This window comes from Urocampus carinirostris, chromosome 3, assembly GCF_059441175.1.
Source record: "Urocampus carinirostris isolate Australia breed hairy pipefish chromosome 3, RoL_Ucar_1.0, whole genome shotgun sequence".
In the NCBI taxonomy this organism is placed as follows: Eukaryota; Metazoa; Chordata; class Actinopteri; order Syngnathiformes; family Syngnathidae; genus Urocampus; species Urocampus carinirostris.
The window spans coordinates 13,852,201-13,878,284 of NC_142351.1; the positions used below are offsets into that span (position 1 = coordinate 13,852,201).

Consider the following 26,084-nt stretch of genomic DNA (forward strand, 5'->3'; position numbering starts at 1 on the left):
CCTAAAATATTATCTGGCTTTAATTCGAAAGAGGAAAAAAAAATCTATAGAAATATGTCAAAAGTACTTCTACAGTAACTAGAAAACCAAAATACTACTGAAGGAATTATAGTACATAAGTACTACAAATTGCTATGATGGAAAATACTGTGCTGTAAAAAAAGTATTTAAAAGTATACGGAAATACATCAAAAATATTATATAAAGAAACACAATAATACCGTAATACTACTGCAGAGGTATTACGACAGAAATAGTACAAAAATATTACTACAGCAATATTATGAAATAAATACTATTAAATATCACCACAGCAATAGCATTACAGTAGTACTAGAATACAAAAAAAGACTCCTACGAATACTACGAGGGAAATATGTTTCAAAAACAACTTGATGAGACTATTCTAAATAAAAAGGAGCATAACAAGCTGTCTGCATGTATAGTTATTTATAATTTTTAAAAATGGATTGGCCCCATGGCCAAATTTTGAAATATGAAACAAAAAAAATACTTATTGATAATCAATTGAATTTATGTATTTATTTTTTGATTTCCACATGTTTTTCATATTTTAACTACGTTCATTCTTGTATTCATATTTCCGGTTTATTTTGTATTTTTTTGTAAATATTATATATCAATATTGATTTTGTTCAAGCAGTTTATGTCTTCCATAATTTTAAAACATTCCAAATAACTGTACTGTAAAATTCCAAATTCAGTTTTTCCTAGTAACCCGGAAAAGGAATTGCATTATCCCAAGAGGATATCCGCATGTAACTCCGGTCACAGGCTCTCTCTGCAGCCATCTTGGATATATCATCCTGAGTCGGTGAGTATCTCCTTTTAGAATCTAATGTCATCTAGATCTTTACCGAGGTTAACGAGCGCCACCAACTCCCCTAAATCGTGAACCAGGGCTAAAGTATTTGTCTGTTATGAAATTTGTTAATTTGCCCTTGTCTAGTATAATTATGAGCGCCTATAGTATCGCCCATGTTAACTAGCTCAAAATGGGGGAACGTGATGGCTGCTAAGTTTACATGCTGCATTCCAGGGCTTCGTTCGTACTTAAGACACTATTGGACTTTTTGCGTTGATAGGTTACTTGTACACAACGGTTGCATTAAAGTATAAACATAAATAAGTCTCGTTACAAGACATGTGCCATAAAGGTTCTCTCGAATATTTTGTTTGTAGCTTAAAGTAGCTAAGGTTCTAACCTAGCTTAAATCACGGATTGCCTTACACGGCCCTGCATGTATTCGCAAACTTGGCGAATTGTATTTTGTGGGCAATTTCAAGTCTTTTCATTTTGAGGACGAACATCGTATCTCATTATACTATCAATGCTATATGTCAAATGAATTGTCGTTGTCCCATAGCAACCATGCCTGGTGAAGCTACTGAAACAGTCCCAGTTACGGAACAAGAAATGCAGCAACCACAAGTGGAAACCGGTTCGTATATTTTAACATGTCTTCAGCAAGCATGGCGCCAGTAAACAAAATCGTTGGGATCCTGAAAGTGTACTCTGGTCCTGGTGAAACACCTAAATTTGGAAACTCAAATCGGGTGGAGGGGGTGGGAGCTCAATTGATGTAAGATGAGTGCATTGCGTTGGTTGTGCTTGCAACAGGTGATAGTCAAAATGACTGTCAGCTGCTAGATGCTGCAACTTTCTGTCGAACTTCAAAAAGTAACTCAGGATCTCAACAATGTGCTCTGGCTAGTGTGTTGGATAGCAATGTTTGTCTGTGGTTTTACCAAAGTCAAATGCATCATGACCAAAAATCTCGTTTCATCATAGCATGTCGGTGTGTTCTTGCTTTAACCACACAGTTGCATATTAACAATGAATTGAGCAGCATAAAACACAGTGACGGTCTTGCTAGCTAAGCTCAAACACATTTCCCCTTCCTACTTAAAGGGATGCAAACATTTGGGTATGTCACCATTTGTTAAGAAGTACGATCTTGATTATGCAGCTTTAAAGCACTTTTTTCCCCCCAAATGAATTTTTTCCTCACTACCATCCAATAACTAGTTTTTAATATCTGTGAAGCCAATCAATTAATTTCCTCTGCAGTCTCTTTAAACTGCAAGGTCACAAAAGCGCACACACACACACACGCTGATATCTGTCAACAAGTCTTAATTCTTTTTGTTTCTTTTGATATGTATTTCCATGAAAGTGTTTAAAATTGGTTGTTGCATGTATGATAGAATGCAGCTCTAGCTAAATGGTAAGTGGCTTTTTGGCAAATACAGTCCGGTTTAACTCCCCACTTTGGGGGGGTTATATTTTTGCTTGAGACAGTTGGCATTTGTCAATTTGTTTCTGTGTGTTCCACTGCACAGGATAGTGAATTGTAACTAGTGCGGCAACCAATAATCAATCAGATTTAATAAAAAACTCATTTTTTCATTCTATATTCATATATTTTAGTTTTGGACAAATGGACAAAAAGTATTGCACAGCTCAACAGAAGTGTCTGTAATATAAAAAAAAAAAACCCCAAGTATTTGACAAACAACCTAACAATGAACAAATGGAAATACCGGATGGTGGTCTTCCTGCTCGGCATTTCTGCCTGACGCGCCTCCTCTGGGAAAAAAAATTACATATGAATGTTTTCTATACATCTGGAAATGTGTAAGATACTTTTCCCCCACTACCTTATTCAAAGACCAAAGATTATAACACAAAATGAGAACGAAAAGAGTGCAATAAATTAGATTTTCATGTTAATCAAAAATTGTGAAAAATGTAACCCCATTTTAAAACTGTCAATGATTTTTTTTTTTTTTTATTAATCTTTGCTTATGATCAACTTGCCCACTGTTCAAATAAGAAACAATATGCTAAAAGGGCTTCCCTTTGATTTTAAGGTAAATATGTCATTATTTTTCTTTCTACTTCATATATAAATATATATTTTTTTTTTTTGTCTGTTTCTGCTGCACTTTACGTTCCTTTGTGAACTTTGTAGTGTTTGACTGTTTCATGACAATTTTGTAATGATGCAATTTTAAAAACATGATTTAAAAAGTGAGATACTTTTGTAAAACCGGTTTCAAAGTGCTCTAGTGACAAGAAAACGGGGTGGGCGAAGTAATGTCGGTAGTTGGTGCTGTCTAATGCAAAGAAAGAGTTCAGTCGCGCATTTGCTATAGTCAAATGTTACACTTTCCTCACTATAAATCAATATATTAAATAACATTCACTCAAATTGTATTAAAATACACTACACTGATTAAATGTGAAATATGTTATACATTCAAGATTAATAGCAAAATAATATTCTCAAATTTGAAATAGTTCCTTACATTGCCTCTTTGGGTGCACGTTTTCATAAAATATATTTTTGGACTAGCAAAGTAGCATTTGTACCTGTTTTACGTTACACATTCTGTTGAACACTTGATCCTCAATAGCAGGTCCATTCATTGGCAAATATCTTTGCAACTCAAGCAAATTACGGTAGTTTTTGATTAATCATAGTAAGCAATTAAAAACTATTAACATATTTGTCCCTTTTACTGTCTTGGCAGAGGGTCTTAAGATAATTAATTGTATATTTGAAATAAAATTCGTCACTCAGGTGCTAAGTTTCTTCATTGTTCAACATCCTTTTAAAATTGCTGTTTTGGGTCCCCCAACACGTCTCAAGCATATGCAGTTGTTTGGCTTGGTTTGCATTTTATCATTTGGTGCTTCATTAATACCTTAGTCTCTGTTGTGTTTTTGAACGACTGACTGAGTGTACATTGGCTAACAGGAATCAGATTCAGATTTACTTTATTGTCATTCGTATACACATGTATACAGAACGAAATGTCGATACATCTGACCCGCACAGTTTCCTTGAGCGTCAGCCGGGATAGATAAGATTAACCATGTCTTCGTCAGAATTTTAGCAGCAGTTCGTCATCTTGCTGTTCAATCAATGGTATTTCCTGGTCTCTTACACAAGGGAGTATTTTATTCCAAAATGTTGCTCCATTCACGTCAAGATTGATACCTAATATTGCCTTTATACATTTTTCTGTAAGCTTCCATTTCTACCTGAATTAGATTTGAGCCATGAAAAACCAGGGTGTGTGCGTGTGCATGTGGTTGCAAACATGACAGCCTACTGTTGTTAGACCATATGTTGTTAAAAGTTAGTTTCTTATTTTTTCTAGGTAAAACTCTTGACACAGCATGAAATGAGTTACAAATATTCTGACTTGACTTAAGCACCCTCTGATTAATTTTTGTATGTCACTAAATAACCTCTTGAATGGTTGTTCGCCAAACAACAAATACCACTACTTTAACCCAAAAATATGATTTTTCAAAGCCTGAGTTTTATATGATTAACCTGCACGAGGAGCAGTTGAACTTAAGTGTTTTGGGGGAAAAAATAAATTAAAAATCCTTTTGTTCATCAAAACTCCCTGCCACAGCTTCCACCCAGCAACTACACTCAGCATCTGTCCCTGCAAATCCCAAGGACAAAGATGCAAAAAGCGCTCAGGCTGGTTCAGCCCCGAAGGCTGTTCCAGTCAGAAAGAAACGCTCTTCTATGTCCGCCTCATCAGCATCCCCTTCCTCACCCAAATCAACTTCCTCCACACCTTTGTCACCCGCTCTGTCCCCCTTAGCTTCCTCACCATCAGCTAATCAGGCTATTCGTTACAGCCCTAAAGTTGTGACAGCTGGTAAACAAGATGCTAAAAAAGGAATTGGCTTTTTGTCTCAAACCCAGCATGTAAAAATCACTGAAGTGTGCACAAAAGAAGTTGCTAGACAAAATGTTGATGCCAAGCATCTCCCAGCTGACCCGAAGCTTAAATCTGTAGCTGCTGAAAAACCTTTTAAAGCTGCCATGAACATTAGCCCAAAGTCACCTGTGACTGCTTCAGGTTCTCTCAATTTCAGCTCTACCAAAACCCAGAAATCTACTCTGCTGACACCTCTTTCTCTTCCTTCTGATGATGATCTCCCACCACTAATCCCATTGTCGAAACCAAGTAAAATATTGATCCAAAGTAGTCCAATTGGCCCTGTCGAAGCATCTAAAATGCAATCCAAATCTAAGTATACGTCTCAGGCTGAAGTCGAGACTGACATAAAGCCAAAAAGTGTGCCTGGTTTAGAGACTTTTGTGAAGAAATCCTCAACTGTCACTACTGAGATACCAGTACAAACTATTGTCCATCCTACCGGTTCTGAGATAAAACCAACCACTCACATTAAACCTGCTCTGATCAAGGAGGCAAAACCACCTGCAGTGTCTGCTGCCAATGCGGCTCCTCAGGACAAGCCCGCTGCTGTGTCTGCTGCCAAGGCGGCCCCTCAGGACAAGCCCGCTGCTGTGTCGGCTGCCAAGGCGGCCCCTCAGGACAAGCCCGCTGCTGTGTCGGCTGCCAAGGCGGCCCCTCAGGACAAGCCCGCTGCCGTGCAGGCTGCCAAGGCGGCCTCCCATGACGGGTCCATTCCTGTGCAGGCTGTGAAGGCGACCCCCCTAGACAAGTCCACTCCTGCCAAGGCGGCCCCTCAGGACAAGCCCGCTGCTGTGTCGGCTGCCAAGGCGGCCCCTCAGGACAAGCCCGCTGCCGTGCAGGCTGCCAAGGCGGCCCCTCAGGACAAGCCCGCTGCCGTGCAGGCTGCCAAGGCGGCCCCTCAGGACAAGCCCGCTGCCGTGCAGGCTGCCAAGGCGGCCCCTCAGGACAAGTCCGCTGCCAAGGCGGCCCCTCAGGACAAGTCCACTTCTGCGCAGGCTGCCAAGGCGGCCCCTCAGGACAAGTCCACTCCTGCGCAGGCTGCCAAGGCGGCCCCTCAGGACAAGTCCACTCCTGCGCAGGCTGCCAAGGCTGCCCCTCAGGACAAGTCCACTCCTGCGCAGGCTGCCAAGGCTGCCCCTCAGGACAAGTCCACTCCTGCCAAGGCTGCCCCTCAGGACAAGTCCACTCCTGCGCAAGCTACGAAAGCGGGCTCTCAGGACAAGTCCACTCCTGCGCAAGCTACGAAAGCGGGCTCTCAGGACAAGTCCACTCCTGCGCATGCTGCGAAAGCGGGCTCTCAGGACAAGTCCACTCCTGCGCTGGCTGCGAAAGCGGGCTCTCAGGACAGGTCCACTCCTGCGCAGGCTGCCCCTCAGGGCAAGCCCACTCCTGCGAAGGCGGCCCCTCAGGGCAATGCCTCTGCCGCGCAGGCTGCCAAGGCGGCCCCTCAGGGCAAGCCCACTCCTGCGAAGGCGGCCCCTCAGGGCAATGCCTCTGCCGCGCAGGCTGCCAAGGCGGCCCCTCAGGACAAGGCCTCTGCCGCGCAGGCTGCCCCTCAGGGCAAGTCCACTCCTGCCAAGGCTGCACTTGCGGCCCCTCAGGGCAAGTCCACTCCTGCCAAGGCTGCGAAGGCGGCCCCTCAGGACAAGGCCTCTGCCGCGCAGGCTGCCAAGGCTGCCCCTCAGGACAAGGTTTCTGCCGCGCAGGCTGCCCCTCAGGACAAGGCCTTTGCCGCGCAGGCTGCCAAGGCTGCCCCTCAGGACAAGGCCTCTGCCGCGCAGGCTGCCAAGTCGGCCCCTCAGGACAAGGCCTCTGCCGCGCAGGCTGCCAAGTCGGCCCCTCAGGACAAGGCCTCTGCCGCGCCGGCTGCCAAGTCGGCCCCTCAGGACAAGGCCTCTGCCGCCCCGGCTGCCAAGTCGGCCCCTCAGGACAAGGCCTCTGCCGCGCCGGCTGCCAAGTCGGCCCCTCAGGACAAGGCCTCTGCCGCGCCGGCTGCCAAGTCGGCCCCTCAGGACAAGGCCTCTGCCGCGCCGGCTGCCAAGTCGGCCCCTCAGGACAAGGCCTCTGCCGCGCCGGCTGCCAAGTCGACCCCTCAGGACAAGGCCTCTGCCGCGCCGGCTGCCAAGTCGACCCCTCAGGACAAGGCCTCTGCCGCGCCGGCTGCCAAGTCGACCCCTCAGGACAAGGCCTCTGCCGCGCCGGCTGCCAAGTCGACCCCTCAGGACAAGGCCTCTGCCGCGCCGGCTGCCAAGTCGACACCTCAGGACAAGGCCTCTGCCGCGCCGGCTGCCAAGTCGACACCTCAGGACAAGGCCTCTGCCGCGCAGGCGGCCCCTCAGGGCAAGTCCACTCCTGCCAAGGCGGCCCCTCAGGGCAAGTCCACTCCTGCCAAGGCGGCCCCTGATGGTAAGTCCACTCCTGCCAAGGCGGCCCCTGATGGTAAGTCCACTCCTGCCGCGCAGGCTGCCAAGGCGGCCCCTGATGGTAAGTCCACTCCTGCCGCGCAGGCTGCCAAGGCGGCCCCTGATGGTAAGTCCACTCCTGCCAAGGCGGCACTTGCGGCTCCTCAGGGCAAGTCCACTCCTGCCAAGGCGGCCCCTCAGGACAAGTCCACTCCTGCGCAGCCTGCCAAGGCGGCCCCACAAGGTAACAGTGGCAAGCATGTTTCTGTTAAAGCTGCCAAAACCGCTCCCCTGGAAAAGGTTGACAAGGCCCTTCCTCAAGACAAATTAAAACTTGTATCCACTGAGAGTAACACAACAGCTTTGCAGGACAAGCATGTCCAAGTCCAGTCTGCGAAAGGTGCTCCACAGTACCAATCCACTTTTGGAGAGTCGGATAAGCCAGTCATTAAGAACCCCTCTATTATTCCACCCGCCAAGCCAGCTAGTGTTCCTGACCCAACTTCCCCAAAACCGACATTTGCAGAAGCTCTCACTAAGTCTTCACCTGTTCAGCCTGACAGTGTCCTCAAAAGTTCTGTCCCATCACCGAAAAGTACCCACTCTTCAAATCAAGCCCCAGCCCTGGTGGAGACTGTCATCAAGAACGGCAGGGGTTTGTCTTTTCCTCCCTTTTGTCTATCTTGCTGTATGTCTGATTTTGGAATAATTGAATGGCATCAATTGCTCATTTTAAGAAAATAAGAAATGCACTGTTGCGTCCTCTTAATTATGTCATAAGTTATGTAAAATTAGTGTTTTTCAGGAGGTCTTGAACAAATTAAGCACTGAGGGAACGCCAAACCTTTAAGATGTGTTAATGTTTTTTTTTTTCTCCCTCGATTAACTAAGTAGGCTTTAGAGGAAATGTTTTGTATTGTACCAATATCTTGAGGGACGAGTCAAATCAATTTAAAAATCCAGATTACAACTATTTTGTCAATGCTTAGTTTCAGGCAGGCGTGCTTAACATGTGGTCAGGTTAAGGTAGGTCCAAGAAAAAAGAAGTAAGTCTCTATGTAATTTCTCAAAAGTTATGGATATTACATAAAATGAGAACCAAATGCTCCCTTTGACCACCTAAGGATAGAATCAGCTTTAATTGTTTGATCCTATCTTGTTGCCCATCCACTGCTAAAACATTTATTTTGTGTTTATTCATTTCTTACCAGTATGACATTTGAGGCAACAATTATACATTTTTTTCATATCACTTGAATTTATGTAGTGTGCGGAGATGTTTTACATGTTAAACTGCATTCACTCAACTTAAAACCAACAAGTTAACACGTCCAATGCCTTACATGAAAATAATTTCATTGTGAATAAATGTCTTATGCTAGAAAAGAATTCTCATCAATAATTGTAATATCTACGGTTGGCTACTGAATTTTAACGCCTCATACTTAAAAACTACGGTAAGCTGAAAAACTCAAGTTGACATCCTTTTACTGATCCAGAAAGTCTGGACCTGGCCCTAGAGACAAACTGGTTGTGACACCCTTGGTTTAAGGGCGAAGAAATTGGAATTTGATTGATGCTTTTTTAGTATGAAGCATTTCTGTCTTAGCAAGTCAAAATGTCTTAATTATATCTCTCATGTTTTCTTGCATCCAATTTGGACTTCCTTTCTTTTTCTCCCACAAAGTGCTTGTCAAAAAGGATCTGTTATCAACTTATTTTCTGTAATTGAGTAATAAATGTACAGTTATATACTTCAGATCAATTATTTACTCATCGGCACTTGATTCTTTTACAGTGATGATTTTGTTAAACACAAAAACACATCAAAAAATGTGTAGTTTCATCCAGCCATCGTTTTTTATGTTAAAAAATTCAACTTTCAAACCAGTCTCTAAGGTTATCCTGTCAATACTTCATCAAAAATCCTTAAGCTGCTTCAATGAGGCGTGGCATGGGGGCAGTCATTTTGAGGCAACGCAAAGGTGTTAGAGTTCTATTTATAAGCTCATCTAATTTTGGAGCTAATGTAAACTTAGGGTTTTGTTTTTTTTTTTTTGTTTTTTTTTTTTGTTTTTTTTTTTGTGCAGTGTTCAGGTCAGGAGAGTTGAAAGCACAATTTAACATTATGACGGTCAGTGAACCCTTTACTGGTGGTTTTGGTTATACAAGGGTGACTGGTCATGCGAAAAGATATAATTTTGATCTACATAAAGCATCTCATCAGGTGGAAATATGGGATTCTCACAATCCTAGTGGTGGATAGCTGCATTCACTCCCATCCCCCCTTGTGAAAACGTAGCAGACCACCACCAAAAGATAGCATGCTAGAACATCACTTAAGGTACTTGAGACTGAACTTGAAGCATTTTCTATTCCTCCTGAATCTGACATCTTGATTTCCTTAAGACACGCAAAATTCTCTTTTATATATAAAAAAAATGATACTTCAGACAACGATGTCTTTCTTATTGCAAACATCCGTTGGGGGATTACATCATGTGCGGTTTTCTTTATTTTCCTCATGCTGAGGTTTTTGAATTTTTCCCTCACCCTCATGTAAGTTTTAGATCAGAGGATGGTGTACTAAGTCTGTGGTCTGTGCAGCCCTTTGAGATTCCTCGTGATTAAGGGCTATACAAATAAACATGACTTGACTTAATTGAGCAACGGTTCAGTGCCGTGTTTTTGTTGCCCACAGGCTTGTCTAGAATTGTTAGGATTCTCTTAATTGTCATTGACAATATAGTGAACATTGTCCAAGGGCATTAGACGTGGCAATCCAAGTGAACATGTAATAAAATAATTAAGAGAAAAATAAAGTTAGATAATTTTTGAAAATATACGAAAGAGACTGATTTAAGCTTCAAGTGCATCATAACAATTTTGCAATGAAAATTATAGTGATGAAATTAGCAGCAAACTCAATTCCAAAATTATAGTCGAGAAGTATTGGTACTCATTTTTCTATACAAGCAAGATATTGTGTATATACTGTTTCTTGTTTAAAAGTGACTTGACCTGGGATTGAGGCAGAAATTTGCTTGTTCCCTAACCATCCTCTCCTGGACAGCAGTCAGATCAGCATTCCTTCCTATGACTGCTCTATTAACTAATGAACTAGCCTTGGAGCGCTTAAAAGCCTCAGGAATCTGTTGCTGGTGTTTTTTTTTTGTTTTGTTTGTTTATTTAAATTTGTTTAAGTCTCATAATTTAGGTGGTTACTGCCTGAGTTTCTGTAGGGGAACCCTCATGAACATTTTTTTCTTTTTAAGTCCTGATTGACGGGCTGTTTGCCTGCTTGCTTGCTAAGTTCCTACATTTTTGAAAGAAAAATCTTCTCTGCAACTGAAAACTTTAAATAATTAGGGGTGCGCAAACTTTTTCATGGTACTGTAAATGTGAACTGTCATCACTGTGCATGATTTTCATTTTGGTCCAAATTGTAGGATCCGGTACGGAATCTGACAGCGATGACTCGGTACCTGAGCTGGAGGAACAGGACTCTGCACAAACACAGACACAGCAAGCACAGGTAAGCATGTAGCCTTTATTTGGTAAATGTGACATGGTCGGGTTTTTTTTTTTTTTTTTTTTTTTTTTTTTTTTTTTTTTTTTTTTTTTTTTTAAACTCTTTGATGATGATCTGCACAGTGACTTTCGTTCTTCTGAACCTACTGAAGCCAGCCTTTCTGTCCTGAGAAGAGTTTTTAGTTTTTGTGTGTGTTTTGTAACCTCATTGGAGCTAAATTTGTTGTACAATAATCTTTTTGAATACTCTACTTCCTGCAGGTTGCAGCTGCTGCTGAATTAGATGAGGAACCTGTCAGTAAAGCCAAACAAAGCCGCAGTGAAAAGAAGGCGCGAAAGGTAATCTCAAATTGTTGCAATAGATTTCCATTGGTCTTGGGCTATGCACACACTCACTGAAGCTGTATTTAAATTTTGTTTTATTGCACGTGTGCTACACATACCTGACTTCCATTTCATTCTAAATTGATGTTTTTAATGTATAATCTGACTTGTCTGGTGTTGGCCTTTTTCTTTTTTGGATAAAAGTTGTAACTTGCAGTAAGTTAAGTATCTATCTATCTATCTAAGTTTGATCAAATTCAAACTTAAAATACAATCAAAAAACGGCATTTCACAAATAGTTTACTGCCATACGACTGTTAGCCAGGCAAAATCTACATTGCACAGATTGAAATAAAAACTGTTATTTTCAACGTATAATGTTTGATTTTTAAAAAAAACATTTAATACTGAACATTATCAGTAATATGCTGCACAACTAATATCCAGCAAAATAGGTTATCATTGGTATTAGCCTATCTATTTCATATGATTTACGAGTTGAGAATTGACACATTCCTGCTGTTATTGTGATTATTTCTTTTTTTGGGAATTTTGTCTAGACTATATTGTGTGCCGATTTGATTAAGGAAAATGATTTTGTTTTTTTTATCCCTTATTCAATGAAAATTTTCACATCAGAGTGCTGTTTTCGGTACCCTAATAATACTTTTTTCACGTGGTGACACATTAGAAGGTGCATTTTCTATATATGGGCAACGGGTACATGAACATGTTGCTTCAAAATTGCTTTGCAACCTGCAGTGAGAAACTAGCTCAAGTTTACACTAAACTTGTTTTTATTTTTGATGAAAAAAAAAATCTGCAGGCTATGTCGAAGCTTGGTCTGAGGCAGGTAACCGGTGTAACCCGAGTCACAATTCGCAAGTCTAAGAACATCTTGTTCGTCATAACCAAACCAGACGTCTACAAGAGTCCCGCATCAGACACGTATATCGTGTTCGGCGAAGCTAAGGTATGTACCGTTGCAAGTTGTTAGCTCATTCCATCCTGACCGGGCGTGAATTCGGCTTGCACTGTTCCTCGATGATCTGACCAACCTACCACCCCTTTCCTCTGTCCTAGATTGAAGATCTCTCACAACAAGCCCAGCTGGCTGCTGCAGAAAAATTCAAAGTGCAAGGAGAAGCTGTATCAAACATCCAGGAAAACACGCAGACGCCAACAGTACAGGAGGAAAGCGAAGAGGAAGAGGTTCATAATACATTTCCAGAAATGGGCTAAAGCCACCCATCCCGAATTCCCACCCCCCCTAAAACGTCACTCTTCTTGCTGTTAAGGTTGATGAGACTGGAGTGGAAGTCAAGGATATTGAACTTGTCATGTCACAAGCAAATGTGTCGCGGGCTAAGGCTGTACGTGCCCTGAAAAACAACAACAACGACATAGTCAATGCTATCATGGTAAGTTTTTGGACACTATGAAGCCACGTTAAGTGGTCAGCCCAAAAAACTCTCCAGTGATGATTTAAACAGTGACTTTCGTTCTTCTGAGTCAACTGAAGCCAATATTTTCTGTCCTGAGGAGAGGTTCTTTGGTATAGAAGTGAAGTAAATGAGTCATTTTTACTGACAAACTTTATTTTCTTTGCAGGAGTTGACAATGTAAAACGGACCCTTGGAAGAAGCGTTTGAAGAAAGGTTGCTGATTCGATATTGGCTCATTTATAGAATTTATACACGGGATGGACATTAAAATGTGATGTGACATTAGTAAAATGGTCTTTGACTTATTTCCTGGGTGTAGGAAATTATAATGGTTGAGATCTCAACATTTTTTTATATTATGAACACACCCCTTAAACCTTGACCATATTCAAGACGCGGCAAAAACTAAGCTAACGTGATCTAGTTGCATCTTATGCTATTGACAGAAATACACAAATCAAAAACAAGTGGCTAAACTGCATCCATCGTTCCCTTTGCTACCGCTAATACGAGGTGGCAGCAGCAGCATCCCTATCGCCAGCCACTTAATCCAGCTCGTCTGAAGGATCCCGAAGTGTTCCCAGGCCAGAAGTAATCCCTCCAGCGTGTCCTAGGTTTTCCTCGGGCCCCCCTTCCAGTGGAACATGCTGGGAACACCTCCAGAGGGAGGCATCCAGGTGGCGTCCTCATCAGATGACAGATTCATCTCAGCTGGCTCCTCTCAATGCGCAGGAGCAGCGGCTCTCGAGTCCTGTGTTTAAAAAGATTGACTTAATTACAAACCAATGTGTTAAGGGATGCACAGGCCCTAGGAAATTTGGAAAATTAGACTTGATTAAACATGCTCGAATCAACTACTCGTTTAAATCTTTTCTTTTAACCTGTGTGCACACCATATGTTAGCCTTTAAATTGTATTTTATCCTAAAATAGCAGACAAGTTTTATAGGCACATCAATTTATAAAAGATCTACTCATCACCTATTACTGTACCCTTAAATCATGAAGATATGTACTTTTTTTGTTTTGGGGCAACTGCAAAATGTATTGGTGGTGTTATCTGGGTAGTAAGGTAAAGGTCACATTTTGTTAGTGCGTAATATCTCGATCTATAATATTCATTCCAATCGCTACTCACGTGTTGAAATGCAGGACATGAAAGGTATACAGTACTCGATGGTTTTGCTCATGAGCAGTTTACACAAAGAATGAAAAATGGCCACATGCTCATTAATTGTAATCCGTTGCATGACTGGAATTGAGCTAATTTTTTAAATTGATGGAAAATTCGTATAGGGCTCTGATCTTTACTGTTCTAAAATGTGATTTTCCTGGGGACATTTATATGTGGTGTATTAACACAATGTTGGAAACAAAAACAAAAATTGTAAAGCTGTTTAACTTAAAAATATTTTCTTTAGTCCCACGTCCTCTTGTCATGAAAGTGTCATTTTGATTTTCCCTTATCTTTACGTCACATCAAAAACCGATCACACGATTTAAGGAAAATGAAGCCAAAGCTTATAGCTGACTCATCACCCTAATTAACTTGGGAAGCTTCATTCAATCGTTTCATGAGCCCTATAGTGTTACCTGTGGTGTTTCCCATGGTTCAGTACTTGGCCCCCTTTTCAGCATTTACATGCTTCCATTAGGTGAAATTATTTGCAAGTATAATTTCCATTTCCATTGCTACGCAGATGACACTCAACTATATCTTCCGATGGAGGAATCTGCCACACTAAATTGTGGAAATTTGGAGGCTTGCCTCACCGAGATAAAAGAGTGGATGTTACTCAATTTCTTGCGTTTTAACTCTGAAAAGACCGAAATGTTGGTTATCAGTCCATCTAAATGGCGTGACTTGTTCTCAAAAACTGCTGTGAACATTGTCAAATGTCACATCACACAGAGTGACTCAGTTAAAAATGTAGGTGTCATATTTGACCCCGATCCATCCCTTCAAACACACATAAAGAATATTACTAAATCTTCGCAACATTGCTAAAATTCAGCCTATGCTGTGTCAGTCAGATCCGGAGATCCGCGTTTGTTACTTCCCGTCTCGATTACTGTAACCCACTACTCTCCGGTCTCCCGAATTCCAAAATCAAGAGCCTTCAGCTGGTACAAAATGCTGCAGCGAGGCTTTAAACTAAGACAAGAAAGTTTGATCATATTATCCCGATTTGGGCTAACCTGCATTGGCTCCCTGTTAGCTTAAGATGTGATTTTAAGGTTCTGTTGGTATACAAAATCATGCATGGACTTGCTCCCTCATATATTTAAGGTTTAATTTCCCCCTATGTTCCGGTCCAGAGCCTTCGCTCTGAAAACGCTGGTCTATTAGTGATCCCAAGAGCCAAGAAGAGATCCGCTGGTTTGAGAGCGTTCGCCATCCGGGCCCTGGTGCTGTGGGATGCTCTGCCCCCTGAGATTCGATCTGCAACCTCAGTGGAAATGTTTAAATCTAAGCTTAAAACACACCTCTACTATGAATAACCTCTGTTTTATGTTGATAATATGTGTATTGTGAATTTCCCTGCGGGGATGAATAAAGTATTTGCCATCATGTAGGTTTTAGATGAGGGGATGGTTTCATAATAGTCTGTAGTTTGCAATAGTCTTTGATCTGTGCAGCCCTTTGAGACTCTTTGTGATTAAGGGCTATACAAGTCAAGTCAAGTCAAATTTATTTAAATAGCCCTTAATCACAAAAATGTCTCAAAGGACTGCACAGGATTACAGTTACAAAATTACACAATTACCTGATCTTAAACTAGCAAACCAGCATGCGGACAAGGAAAAACTCAAAAACCTCAGTGTGAGGAGAAAAGCGAAACCTTGAGAAAGGACCTCACATGTGGTAATCCCCCTTCCAGGATTGAACAGGGTGAATTACAATTAGCATTACTATACAAGTCAAGTCAAATAAACATGACTATTGTTTTATATTTTTAATAGCTGGTGAGGTAGCACAGGGTAATAGTAATATATTTAATATGTAGTTTAAAATTACTTAAAACAATAGTATAAAGTAAAACATCTATGCACATTTCAATGATCGTTTTAAGTGTGCTTATTTTTACATAAAAATTGCGTATTAAAATGTTGACTGGGAAGAATACGCTTTAAGTACTAGTTTTCTTATTTTTGTAGAAAAACAGATGAAAATTACAGTAAAATTCAAAATGACAGCAAACGTATTGAGTAAAATGGGAATCCTGCATTATCTCGAGCCGCGGTGACCTCATATAAGAAAAACTTCAATTGAGGCAACAAAATTATTTAAGAGTTTGTTTTGTTTTTGAGTCAAGGAACTAATTTAAGTATTTTAACCTACGATGTACCTTGATTTTTAAAGTGTATCGTGCGCATGCATGTGCATCAAAAAGAATAAGGGAACACTGCTCTGCTTGTACGTTTGTCCTTTTTGTGTTTTTTTGTAAAATGACATTTAATTGAACAAATATCCGTCAACTAACGTTTTGTCTGTATTTATACGCGTTTTGGCCTGTATAACAATTTTTTTCGGAATAGATAAAACATAAATCCGTTTTTTTGTTTGACCGATCTTGTTTTGGGTAGCATCATTTACTTTCACGCTTTTTTTAAAGTTATTCTCTGAACATGAGACACAACCGGTACAAATATCTATTAACCAACAGAAAATAATGAAATAAATGTAAAAAAGTAAAAATCATAATTTAAATATCTTGATCATCTCCCCAAAAAGATTTTAAAAAGGTTAGAATGTATTAAATCATGCTTTGTATTACTAGAAAATCTTAATTACTCATTTTTAGTTTGTTTTCAAAAAAAGAGTCAAGTCAAGTTTATTTGGGTTGCCCTTAATCACAAAGAGTAACAAAGGGCTGCACAGACGACAGAATATTGCAAACCACAGACTATTATTACACCATCCCCTGATCTAAAACCTACACGAGGGCAAGGAAAAACTCAAAAACCTCAACATGAGGAAAATAGCATAAAATATATCTAAAATTGAAAACAGATGAAGCATATAATACAATCCCATATCACAGCAAAATTATTAACCAGAATGTATAAATGACCCACGGTGACCACAAATGATGATAACAATTTTAATATTAACTGTACAGTACTTTATTTACACAGCCCTTTTCTATAGTCCTTTCAGTGTACTAATGTGCTTATACCTATACTTTATACTGTCATTTTGGCAACATGATAATTTAAGTAAAAATGATAATTTAAGTAAAAAATCAACAACATGAAACTGGTACTGACAATTAATTTTCAAACGTTTTCTATGGACGGTGTGCCTCAATTTTTTTTTATGAAAATAAGTGTCCTATGTCTCAAAAAAGGTTGAAAAACACTTCTATACAGTATATGCTTTCGTGTGAGTAATTAGGTACCAGGGTTGGGTAGGGTTACTTTAACTTGATTACTTTCCATTACTTTTGGATTACTCCAATACCAAATATGCTAATAAAAGACAAAAGAAACTAAATATGAATAAAATTACTAAATTTTGTGCAGGCGTGAGGAGTAACAGAATACATGGAACGGCAAAAATGATGTTGGCAAGCTGTTTGGATTTATTTTCATTTGGTTTCTGTCGCATTTTATGTTAGTTTTGCCGGAGATTAAAGAGATCAAAGCCAGGAAAGTTTACCACGTGTTGTGAGACATCATTTTATTCATATTTAGTTTATTTTGTCTTTTATTAGCAGGGTTGGGTAGGGTTACTTTAACTGGATTACTTTTAATTACTTTTGGATTACTCCAATACGAAATATGCTAATAAAAGACAAAAAAAAAAACTAAATACGAATACAATTACTAAATTTTTTTGCAGGCTTGGGGAGTAACGGAATACATGGAACGGCAAAAATGATGTTGGCAAGCTGTTTGGATTTATTTTCATTTGGTTTCTGTCGCATTTTGTGTTAGTTTTGCCGGAGATTAAAGAGATCAAAGCCAGGAGAGAAAGCTTACCACGTGTTGTGAGTCATCATTTTATTCATATTTAGTTTCTTTTGTCTTTTTTTAGCATATTTGGTATTGGAGTAATCCAAAGGTAATTGAAAGTAATCCAGTTAAAGTAACCCTACCCAACCCTTTTTATTAGTATATTTGATATTGGAGTAATCCAAAAGTAATTGAAAGTAATCCAGTTAAAGTAACCCTACCCAACCCTGTTAGGTACCGTGTTGTTTTTGTGAGGTTTATTGCAGTTTAATAACAGGAATTGCAATCTTTAATAGGGAGAGCAATTGGCAGAGGTAGGAGACGATCCAAAACAAATATAATTAAAAATAAAATGCTTTCATTATTATGACGTAAAAGAGCGCTCCAGGCTCGAATTACTCAGCGCATTGAGCGCAGCCGTGTCTGAAAGCTCTAGAAAAATCTAGTAGCGCCTCCCCCGATTGCTATTCTCAAAGCCACGCCACGCAAAAACGTACGCTCCAGTTCCACTCACTGACCGGTAGTGACGGTTTGCGTTGCCTGTGTGTGGCAAACGGTGCTTCTCTCCGCAGGCGATAAGCCCTATTTTTTGACACAAACTCGCTCTTTTACCTTAAAAAGAAAATGACATCGCGTCAAGAAATGTAAGTATTGTGGTGAGCGACTCAGGTTGACCCAAATAGCGACACTGCTAAATAATTAGCCGACAGACAACACGCTGAGCGTAATGGCGGGACGCTGGCCTCGACCAAATAGAAGCTAACGTTGACTTGCTAACTCATAATTTCCTGCGACGCGTCCAAATCATCTAGTCATTGTTGATAACTGTTGTGTATACTAATAATATTTGGGGACTTTGAATTATTTGGGTTAACCTTATGGTTCGTGTCAGGTGCACCGCATGGCTCACCTCAACTGCTAGCTTTGCTAGCACGTAGCATTCATTCAACGAACTTCAAGCCGGTTTACATGAGGAGAGCCGCAATGTTAATGTGAGGATCATGGGGATGTCTTAATCATGTCTTAATATCGACCACTAAAGGATTCGGAGTTCGATATCGGTCTCTCATAGATTTCCATTCACTTGTACTAGCATCACGATTACTGTACGATGACTCGTCTCATTATTTGACTACATCCGAGAGCGAACTGTCCGCAACAAATGGTGTATTCTTCAAAAATTCCGACACGAGGAAGCCTTTGCCTTCATGGATTCCACCATTTCACACAATTTATTTCATACAATTTATTTTTTGAGTTTCTACTGAAGCGCGTGACACTTGACACCGTCGTCATCTGATACCGGTCTTTATTACGGATGCCTTATGACTAGTATGGCGTCTAGCTACGTTTAGTTTGAAAAATTCAGTTTACGTTTTTGTAATATTTAATGCTGGTCAAAAATTAAACAATTTAAAAATACTCGATCTGATTTCATCGTTTAAAAAAAATATGTTAAAACGTCATATTGCCAGACATAACGAAATTGTGAATATGCTTGATTGCTGTTAAGATTGTCGAGAAGGGTTGTTTAAACCTCACATTGTTTGCTGTTATTAGTGTCAATAAATTTGTTCAAACCCAAAAAACATCGTTTTTAAGCATCTACATATGAAAGGCTTCACTTGAATTTGGTCATAAATCGATCTAATCGTGTGGAAAAATTAATTGCGGTCTTGTTATAAGTACCCGTTCAAATTATGGAGGAATGTAGTTGAATCTCAGAATTAACGATACAAAAAAATTGTTGTTTGAGACGATGACATCTACAGATCCATCCTACGAGAGTATTTACTAATCTATCTTGCACTAATCACACCATCTTAATGTCTTGTGGTGGTAAGCTAGACTGAATAGCCTTCTACGTCATACATAAGCACTGCACGCAGCAAAACAATAAATACCCTGATGACAATTGTCTATTTATGCAGGACTGTCTCAGATAATTAGAATATTTCGTCTAAAATTTTTAGATGGAATTTGAGTATCAGTGAAATAGTAAGCCATAATTATCCATATTAAAATGGCTTGTTGAGATTTCAATTGATTTGTAACGAATCCAGAATTTGACATTACAGAAAATAAGACACTGAATCCTTAATGCCCCCAATAAGCATGTAGGCGCCTTGCATGGCTGACTCCCTATTGGTGATGTGTGAATCCATAAGTGTGAAGCACTTTGTAAAAGCGCTTTTGGAGGTCTTCATTGACTTGAAAAGCGCTATATGGATGAAAACTATTTAACAGTATTGTAGTTTGAGACAGTCTTGAATATTTTTTTTAAATGTTATGAAATGCTTATTTGTGTGTCATTGCTGTTTTCGCCCCTCCCACACTTTTCAGTCACTCCCCCTACACCCTCTCCCTCTTAACAAATCAAATGTTTCCTGTCTGATGCCCAGTACACCTTTTGAAATAGACTTGTGTTACAATAGTTGGCTAATCATTGACAATGCAATGATAATGGTTGAGGGAGAATTAATTTTTCTGTTTCCAAAAAAGTGACCGTTTGAAAGTACCAAGATTTTGCTCTGTGCTTAGAAATTGTTCAGTGCATTCAGAAGAATTTACGTGCTCTTATTTCCTTTTCTTCTCAGGCATCCAGTGAGTACCAAGTGGTATGATCGGTGGGACTCCGTTTTTATAGAGTTCTGTGTAGTGGACAGCAAAGACGTAAAAGTCACTTTTGATAAAACGAAATGTGTTTTCAGGTATACATGCATGCATCACTAATTATTTAAATCAAAATGTCTTAGAATGTTACGCTTTAGACTATATTGTACACGTTGCTGCTCCCATATTGTACTTCTTAATTGCCTGTTGCAGAGCTAAATTTTTGGTTTTGTCAAAATGAATCAATTAGAAAAAGTGGAGAATTTCAGATTATTTTTACATTTATTTTGAATGTCATGTTACTATAAAGCATTTATGCTGGTTTGCTTAACGTATGAAACAATCGATGTGATAAAGGCTAAATTTAAAACAAAAGTATTTCTGTAATATATAAAATTATATTTTCCCTCAGATGTGTTGGAGGAACTGATAATGTTACGCATGAAAACGAATTGGAACTCTTTGCTGCAATTGATCAAAAGGTAGGATCTGTTTAGCATGTGCAATTGAAATGTACACTTTTAAACGAAAAAGAAAACACATCATGACTGTCCTTCTTGATGCAGGAATCCAAACACAAACGCACAGATAGATCTGTGCTGTGCTGCTTGCGTAAAGCTGAGACGGGCAAGTCATGGCCAAGGCTTACCAAAGAGAAGCCCCCGGTTGGTTACCATCTGTTTGAAATGTACTTGGCATGTTAGATGACTTTATGGGGTGTGTCTCAACAGAGATGGCTCAGTGTCGACTTTAACAACTGGAAGGAATGGGAGGATGGCTCAGACGACGAAATGGGCAACTTTGATCAATTCTCAGACGTAAGCACTCTTGTCCTTATAATTATCTTTATAGATGCAGCAGAGCTCAAGTTCAACACACCATATTTATGATCTAAAAAATTTAAATGTTAAACCATCTGTTGCCTACAAGGGTTATTAGGAGTCTATCTTGGCTATCTTCTCATTGCGTGGTACACCTCTAACAGGTGGCCAGGGTATGACGGGTCACACAGTCAAATGACCCTCTGACATTTTTTGAGATCAGTTTTGCTTGATGTTGGAAAGTCTTATGTGTTAAATTGTTTCTGTGCATGTGGTACTTGAAGACAATTACATGACGGATGTCTCTCCCTTTGGTATTGTACTAGTAGATAAGGCAATGAGGCAAACACACTTCGAAAATATCACTGTAAAAAAGAACACCTACCACTTAATAGGAAATTTATATATTTGTCGTCCGTCTCGGTTGTGCATCTTCATGATCATATTTTAGCGATAGCGTTATTCACGCTCGTTTATCCCCTTAAGGTCAAATGTATGTGTCATCAAACTGTTTTTTTCTCTTTAGCAATTAACAAAAGGCGTTTAATTAATGTCAAGTCGTGATTTATTTCAATCCTGAATCTTAGTCTTCTTTTGAATTATTGTAACTTTGGCAAATGTGTGAATTGAGAGAATTCGACAGGAATACACCGTGTTTCACTACTTCAAATGTATCATTCATGCCGCTCACAACACATTCACCATTGACCACACATACTCCATTTACTAAAATGCAAATGCTCCTGAAATGTTTCCTTGGCTTTGGGCGTGGCCGTAGCACAACATGTTTGCTCTTTGATGGTTCAAAGATGATAAAGCCCGCCTCCTTTTTGTCTTTTTATTCCCATTTATGTCCAAGTCTCATGTTGTGTAGTCATGTTTATTTGTATAGCTCTTAATCAAAAAGTCTCGAAGGACTGTACAGACCATTACAACGTCACCTGATTCGAAAATTTGCATGAGGGCAAGGAAAAACTCTTACATCACAGGATGAGAAAAATGAATAAACTTTGAGAATGGGTTTACACATGAGGTAATCTCCCTGGGTCTGGAAAAAGTAATTACTTAGTTAGATGTTCAAAGTAGGTCAAGTCTCGATCAAATACATTTGACATGGCTATTCTCTCAAACGACTCGTTATGAAACCTCTTTAGTTCCTTCCATCTAGTTGCTCAGTGAGCACCTCCATTACTAACGGACTGAAGTGTTTAGGAATTAGCTAGCTTTCTCTTAAAGTTGTATACTTTTGACTTATTACTAGCACAACTTCGTCATGGCCGTAGTCGCCAAAGTTTTTTTTCCCTTGGCTATTTTGCCGTATCCAAAATTAGATGCATTAGCCAGGTTGCGTTAACGTTAGTATGCCCTCTTGGTTGGTCAGATCATCTAAGGCTTCGGTGATTTTTAAAACCCTTTACACAAACTAATGGAACTGTTATAAAAATCTTAATTTTCATATTGTCATTTAAAGAAAAATATGATCTACAATATTGTCCCCTAATGGTTTGAGTCACTCAACGAAAAATCATATCAGTCTGTCTAAATCATTGCTTGGGGAAAAAAAAATCTCAAATCCATTTTTGTGGACTAAAACCTACTTTTCTGTTATTTAAAAAAAAAAAAAATTACATGAAAGTTATTACATGCATTGTGAATGTGTTAGTAATGTTTCTATAATAACCACAACAATATTAACATTAATAACAAGATAAATGAGCTTAAATCCACTGTGTAACTGTGTGCAACATTTAAGTGTCCTTGTAACATGGTATCAAAATTACATGATCTGGGCAACTCTGCACCAACTCAATGCAGCACTCTGGTAACTATCGTAACATTTAATGCACATGACAGTGTATTCCTGTGCCAGGTAATCAGAGTTAAAAACTCGACAAATAACTACCGTATTTTCCGCACTATAGGGCGCACCCCCAAAAAATAGTTTTTGGTCCTATATCTTCCATAGATAAGGCGCACCGGGTTATAAGGCGCTACAATGGGAACGTCGACAAAACAGTCAGATGATTCAGTCAAACTGATTACCCCCTTAACATTCCCAAAGAAGCAAATACGTGTCGTAGACACGTGCGGATGCGGTGTCCGTACAATGTCACTCAAATGCATCGTTCCAAATATCATTCGGAAGGTTAAAGTCTTGGGATTCAAGAAATGCCAACCATTCCTTAGTTTCTATTTTCTTTTTCGCTCGCAACTTTACTGTGGATATGGCAATAAACACTTGGAATTGAGTTTAATTCACTCAACTCATCACAGCAACATCAAGATCGTTCTAAAACAAGATACCGGGAAAATATAAAGCCGCATAGCTCACCTAAGTTCTCACGTTCAATAATGATACGCAACAATGGTCTTCTTGCAACCGTGAGTGTAGTAAATGAAATGATCTGCATTTTTATAGCGCTTTTCAAGTCAATGACTTCCCAAAGCGCTTTACAATGTACTCCACATTTCCCAATAGCGGCCTTGCAGCCATGTAAGGCGCTAACCTGCTTATTGGGGGTATTAGGGGTTCAGTGTCTTACCCAAGGACACTTCGACAAGTAACACGGACGAGCCGGGATTCGAACTGGGATCCCTTGATCGCAAGACGAGAGCTCTACCTCCTGAGCTACTGCCGCCCTAAATCCAGGAGAGTAAAGTATTTACAAATACAAATTAATGAAACCTGTTTCTTTATGGTGTAGTTTAGCAAGCTTGCTATTCAGTCATCTTTTTCGGCCAATTGCAGGGTTTGTTTTGGGCCTCTAGCCTATCCGAGGCTCCGAATAACTTCAGCCAATAGCGATCGATTTAGCTGATGATTGACACATTGGTTAGCCAATCAAACGCCAGTATATAAATCCCAGAATACACCGCGGACTACTCCACGTTGGGGGAAATTCGAGTCGGCGGCTGTTGCGTAAGTTGCGAGACCTTGCGATTTAATATTGAGCCATATATAAGGCGCGCACTGTATTATAAGGCGCATGGTCAGCTTTTGAAAAAAATTAAGACTTTTAGGTGCGCCTTATAGTGCGGAAAATACGGTAACTGTTTTTGCATCATGTGTTCAAAGAACTGCAATGATCAATTGTTTTTCCATGCTGCTTCCTTCTAATTTATAGAGACCCTTTGCTACATTGCGCTTGTTATCGCTGATTCACTGCTTCGTGAATTTTGAATTGTCTTTATTGTTAATATCAACTTGTTGTTCATTGTGGTCAACAGAGAGCATGCAGCAAATGCTATCATGGGGCAGATTGTGTGGTGGGTGGGCCCGGACTATGATAGGCTTGTGTATGCTTTCATACAGCCAGGGTAGGCGGGCATACAAGTGGCCACCAAAACAAACAGCAAATCATGGCGACAGTAGCTTTAGTCGCTCGTTGCATTGAAAAGAAATTCATCAATTAAATCGGTCTCAGGTGAAAGCCAGAAAAGCGCAAAGAATGGTGCTCAGTGAATTGTTTTTAATTAAAGATTTATATATATATATATATATATATATATATATATATATTCTCAGTCGATAATCATGTCATCTCTATGTATATTTTACCTTTGGGTAATGTTAAGAAGATGTGATACTTACGTGGATTTTCACTGGTCTCGGGTGGTTCTGGTGCCCATTAACCGAGATAACCAAGGGGTCTCTGTATTTATCTATTATATCATGACGCATTGGTTTCAGTAGATCATTTTCCACCCTGATCAGCTTAACTCACCGAATTTTGGTTTGATTCATCCCTCCCTGTATCGTCCCCAGGCGGGGGAATCAGTTGCACTTTCCCCACAGGCATTTGCGCCCGCCCGAACCACACTGATAACAATTCAAATGCACCACCTCTGATAATGTTCATTGTGAGCGCAGAAATGTCAGTAAATGTTAATGAGCAAAAATACAAATAATGTAACTTGTTTTTCTGTGTGTACCGGTACCAAATGATCGGGTATTGTCCGCGCCTCGATGGTTAGGGACCACTACCCTATGACAGTTCTCAACTTTTCCATTTTTATGTTTCAGATGATGAATAACATGGGAGGTGACGATTTCCAACCTGATCTAGGTGGTGAAGAAGTAAGTTTTTATTTTCAGCTACTGTATATTAAACTTCAAAATGTGATTACTATGTAATCGTTGCATGCTTTGGCTGACATCTTGTCACATTTTCTTTCTGCAGGATGAGTCTGCAGACAGTGACGACGAAAGTATGTCCTTAAACGTAAAGCTCTGAACCTAGGAGAGATTGTAGACTGGAATTCATTTTTCTGCTTACTTTCAGAAATGCCGGATTTGGAGTAGAGGCCACGATACTTTGGAATGAAAGGAAAAGAAAATCACCGAACAAAGAAAGCAGATAGAAGCGACACTTTTACACTTTTTTTAAGGCAGTGAATAAAAAAAAAGATCTTTGTCAGCAGCCATAATTAAATGCATATTCTCTGCTCTTCACTCCTATGAAGGTTGACATGCATGGTAATACAGAGCAGCTATCTCCACTTCCATTTGCTGTACTGCACGTCAGGTATCTTGCTTTACTGTTCTGACCAACGAAGCACACCTTAATCAATGGAAAGGTTTGTTCTCAATTGAGCAATATGTATTGATCTGATTGACTTATCGCAGACGTGTGGTTTATAATTAGTAAAACCTTTGTCAAATGTTGTGGTGTTCAGTTTGGTAAATAGTGTAGTTTGCTCTGTCTAAATGAAACAATTAAAAAAAATGGTCAGGGTCCTTCAAAAGCCTTCCATGTGCTGTGAATTAGATGACAGGTCGTCTTTTATTTCTGTAACTTCAAATTCCTGCTAACATGTTTCACTTGTTAAAATGAAATCATGGCAAACATGCTTCATTTGTGCAATGACCATTGAAATCAAACACAACACACACACACACATAGAAGAATCTGAAGCGGAATTCTGTTGAGCGATGCAGCAATGTCGAATGACCAAATTCTCTTTTGCACTGTAAACAAAATGTACGGAGAGGTATAATGTTAAATTACAGTGGACATTTTTTTTTAATTGACTGCATATTTCTAATAAACGGTTGAAGAAATTTGGATTGTGCGCTTGCAAATGACGTTTTTTTTCCTTGTTTTTAATTGACTTGGGATTGGGCTAAAGGAGATGTCAAATACCTGGCCCGTTGGATAATTATTCTGCTGCGCCATACATTTCTGAGTACTGTGTCAAAGAAGCAAGTTTAGT

The 26,084-nt window shown here is 39.8% G+C and overlaps 2 protein-coding genes, 1 long non-coding RNA gene and 2 other non-coding genes across 5 annotated transcripts; 4 read left to right on the forward strand and 1 right to left on the reverse strand.

The window, feature by feature from the left end:
- Positions 1-745: 745 nt before the first annotated feature.
- naca (nascent polypeptide associated complex subunit alpha) lies at positions 746-12,769 on the forward strand. Its single transcript, XM_088330779.1, has 8 exons — positions 746-835; positions 1,389-1,463; positions 10,628-10,713; positions 10,971-11,048; positions 11,860-12,006; positions 12,117-12,245; positions 12,332-12,454; positions 12,645-12,769. The coding sequence occupies exons 2-8, from the start codon at positions 1,394-1,396 to the stop codon at positions 12,657-12,659; spliced, it is 648 nt and encodes a 215-aa protein (XP_088186905.1). The 5' UTR covers positions 746-835; positions 1,389-1,393; the 3' UTR covers positions 12,660-12,769.
- LOC148368749 (small nucleolar RNA SNORD59) lies at positions 10,811-10,884 on the forward strand. Its single transcript, XR_015850173.1, has one exon. It is a non-coding gene; the product is annotated as a small nucleolar RNA SNORD59 (small nucleolar RNA).
- Positions 12,505-12,579, forward strand: LOC148368750 (small nucleolar RNA SNORD59). Its single transcript, XR_015850172.1, has one exon. It is a non-coding gene; the product is annotated as a small nucleolar RNA SNORD59 (small nucleolar RNA).
- Positions 12,623-18,659, reverse strand: LOC148368751 (uncharacterized). Its single transcript, XR_015849957.1, has 2 exons — positions 18,347-18,659; positions 12,623-13,229 (listed from the first exon to the last, which is right to left on the reverse strand). It is a non-coding gene; the product is annotated as an uncharacterized LOC148368751 (long non-coding RNA).
- On the forward strand, positions 17,904-25,938 carry LOC148368752 (prostaglandin E synthase 3-like). The gene is made up of 8 exons (XM_088330780.1): positions 17,904-18,080; positions 20,034-20,147; positions 20,462-20,531; positions 20,616-20,714; positions 20,781-20,867; positions 24,895-24,948; positions 25,052-25,079; positions 25,154-25,938. Exons 1-8 carry the CDS (start codon positions 18,061-18,063, stop codon positions 25,171-25,173), a joined length of 492 nt encoding a protein of 163 aa, XP_088186906.1. The 5' UTR covers positions 17,904-18,060; the 3' UTR covers positions 25,174-25,938.
- Positions 25,939-26,084: the final 146 nt, after the last annotated feature.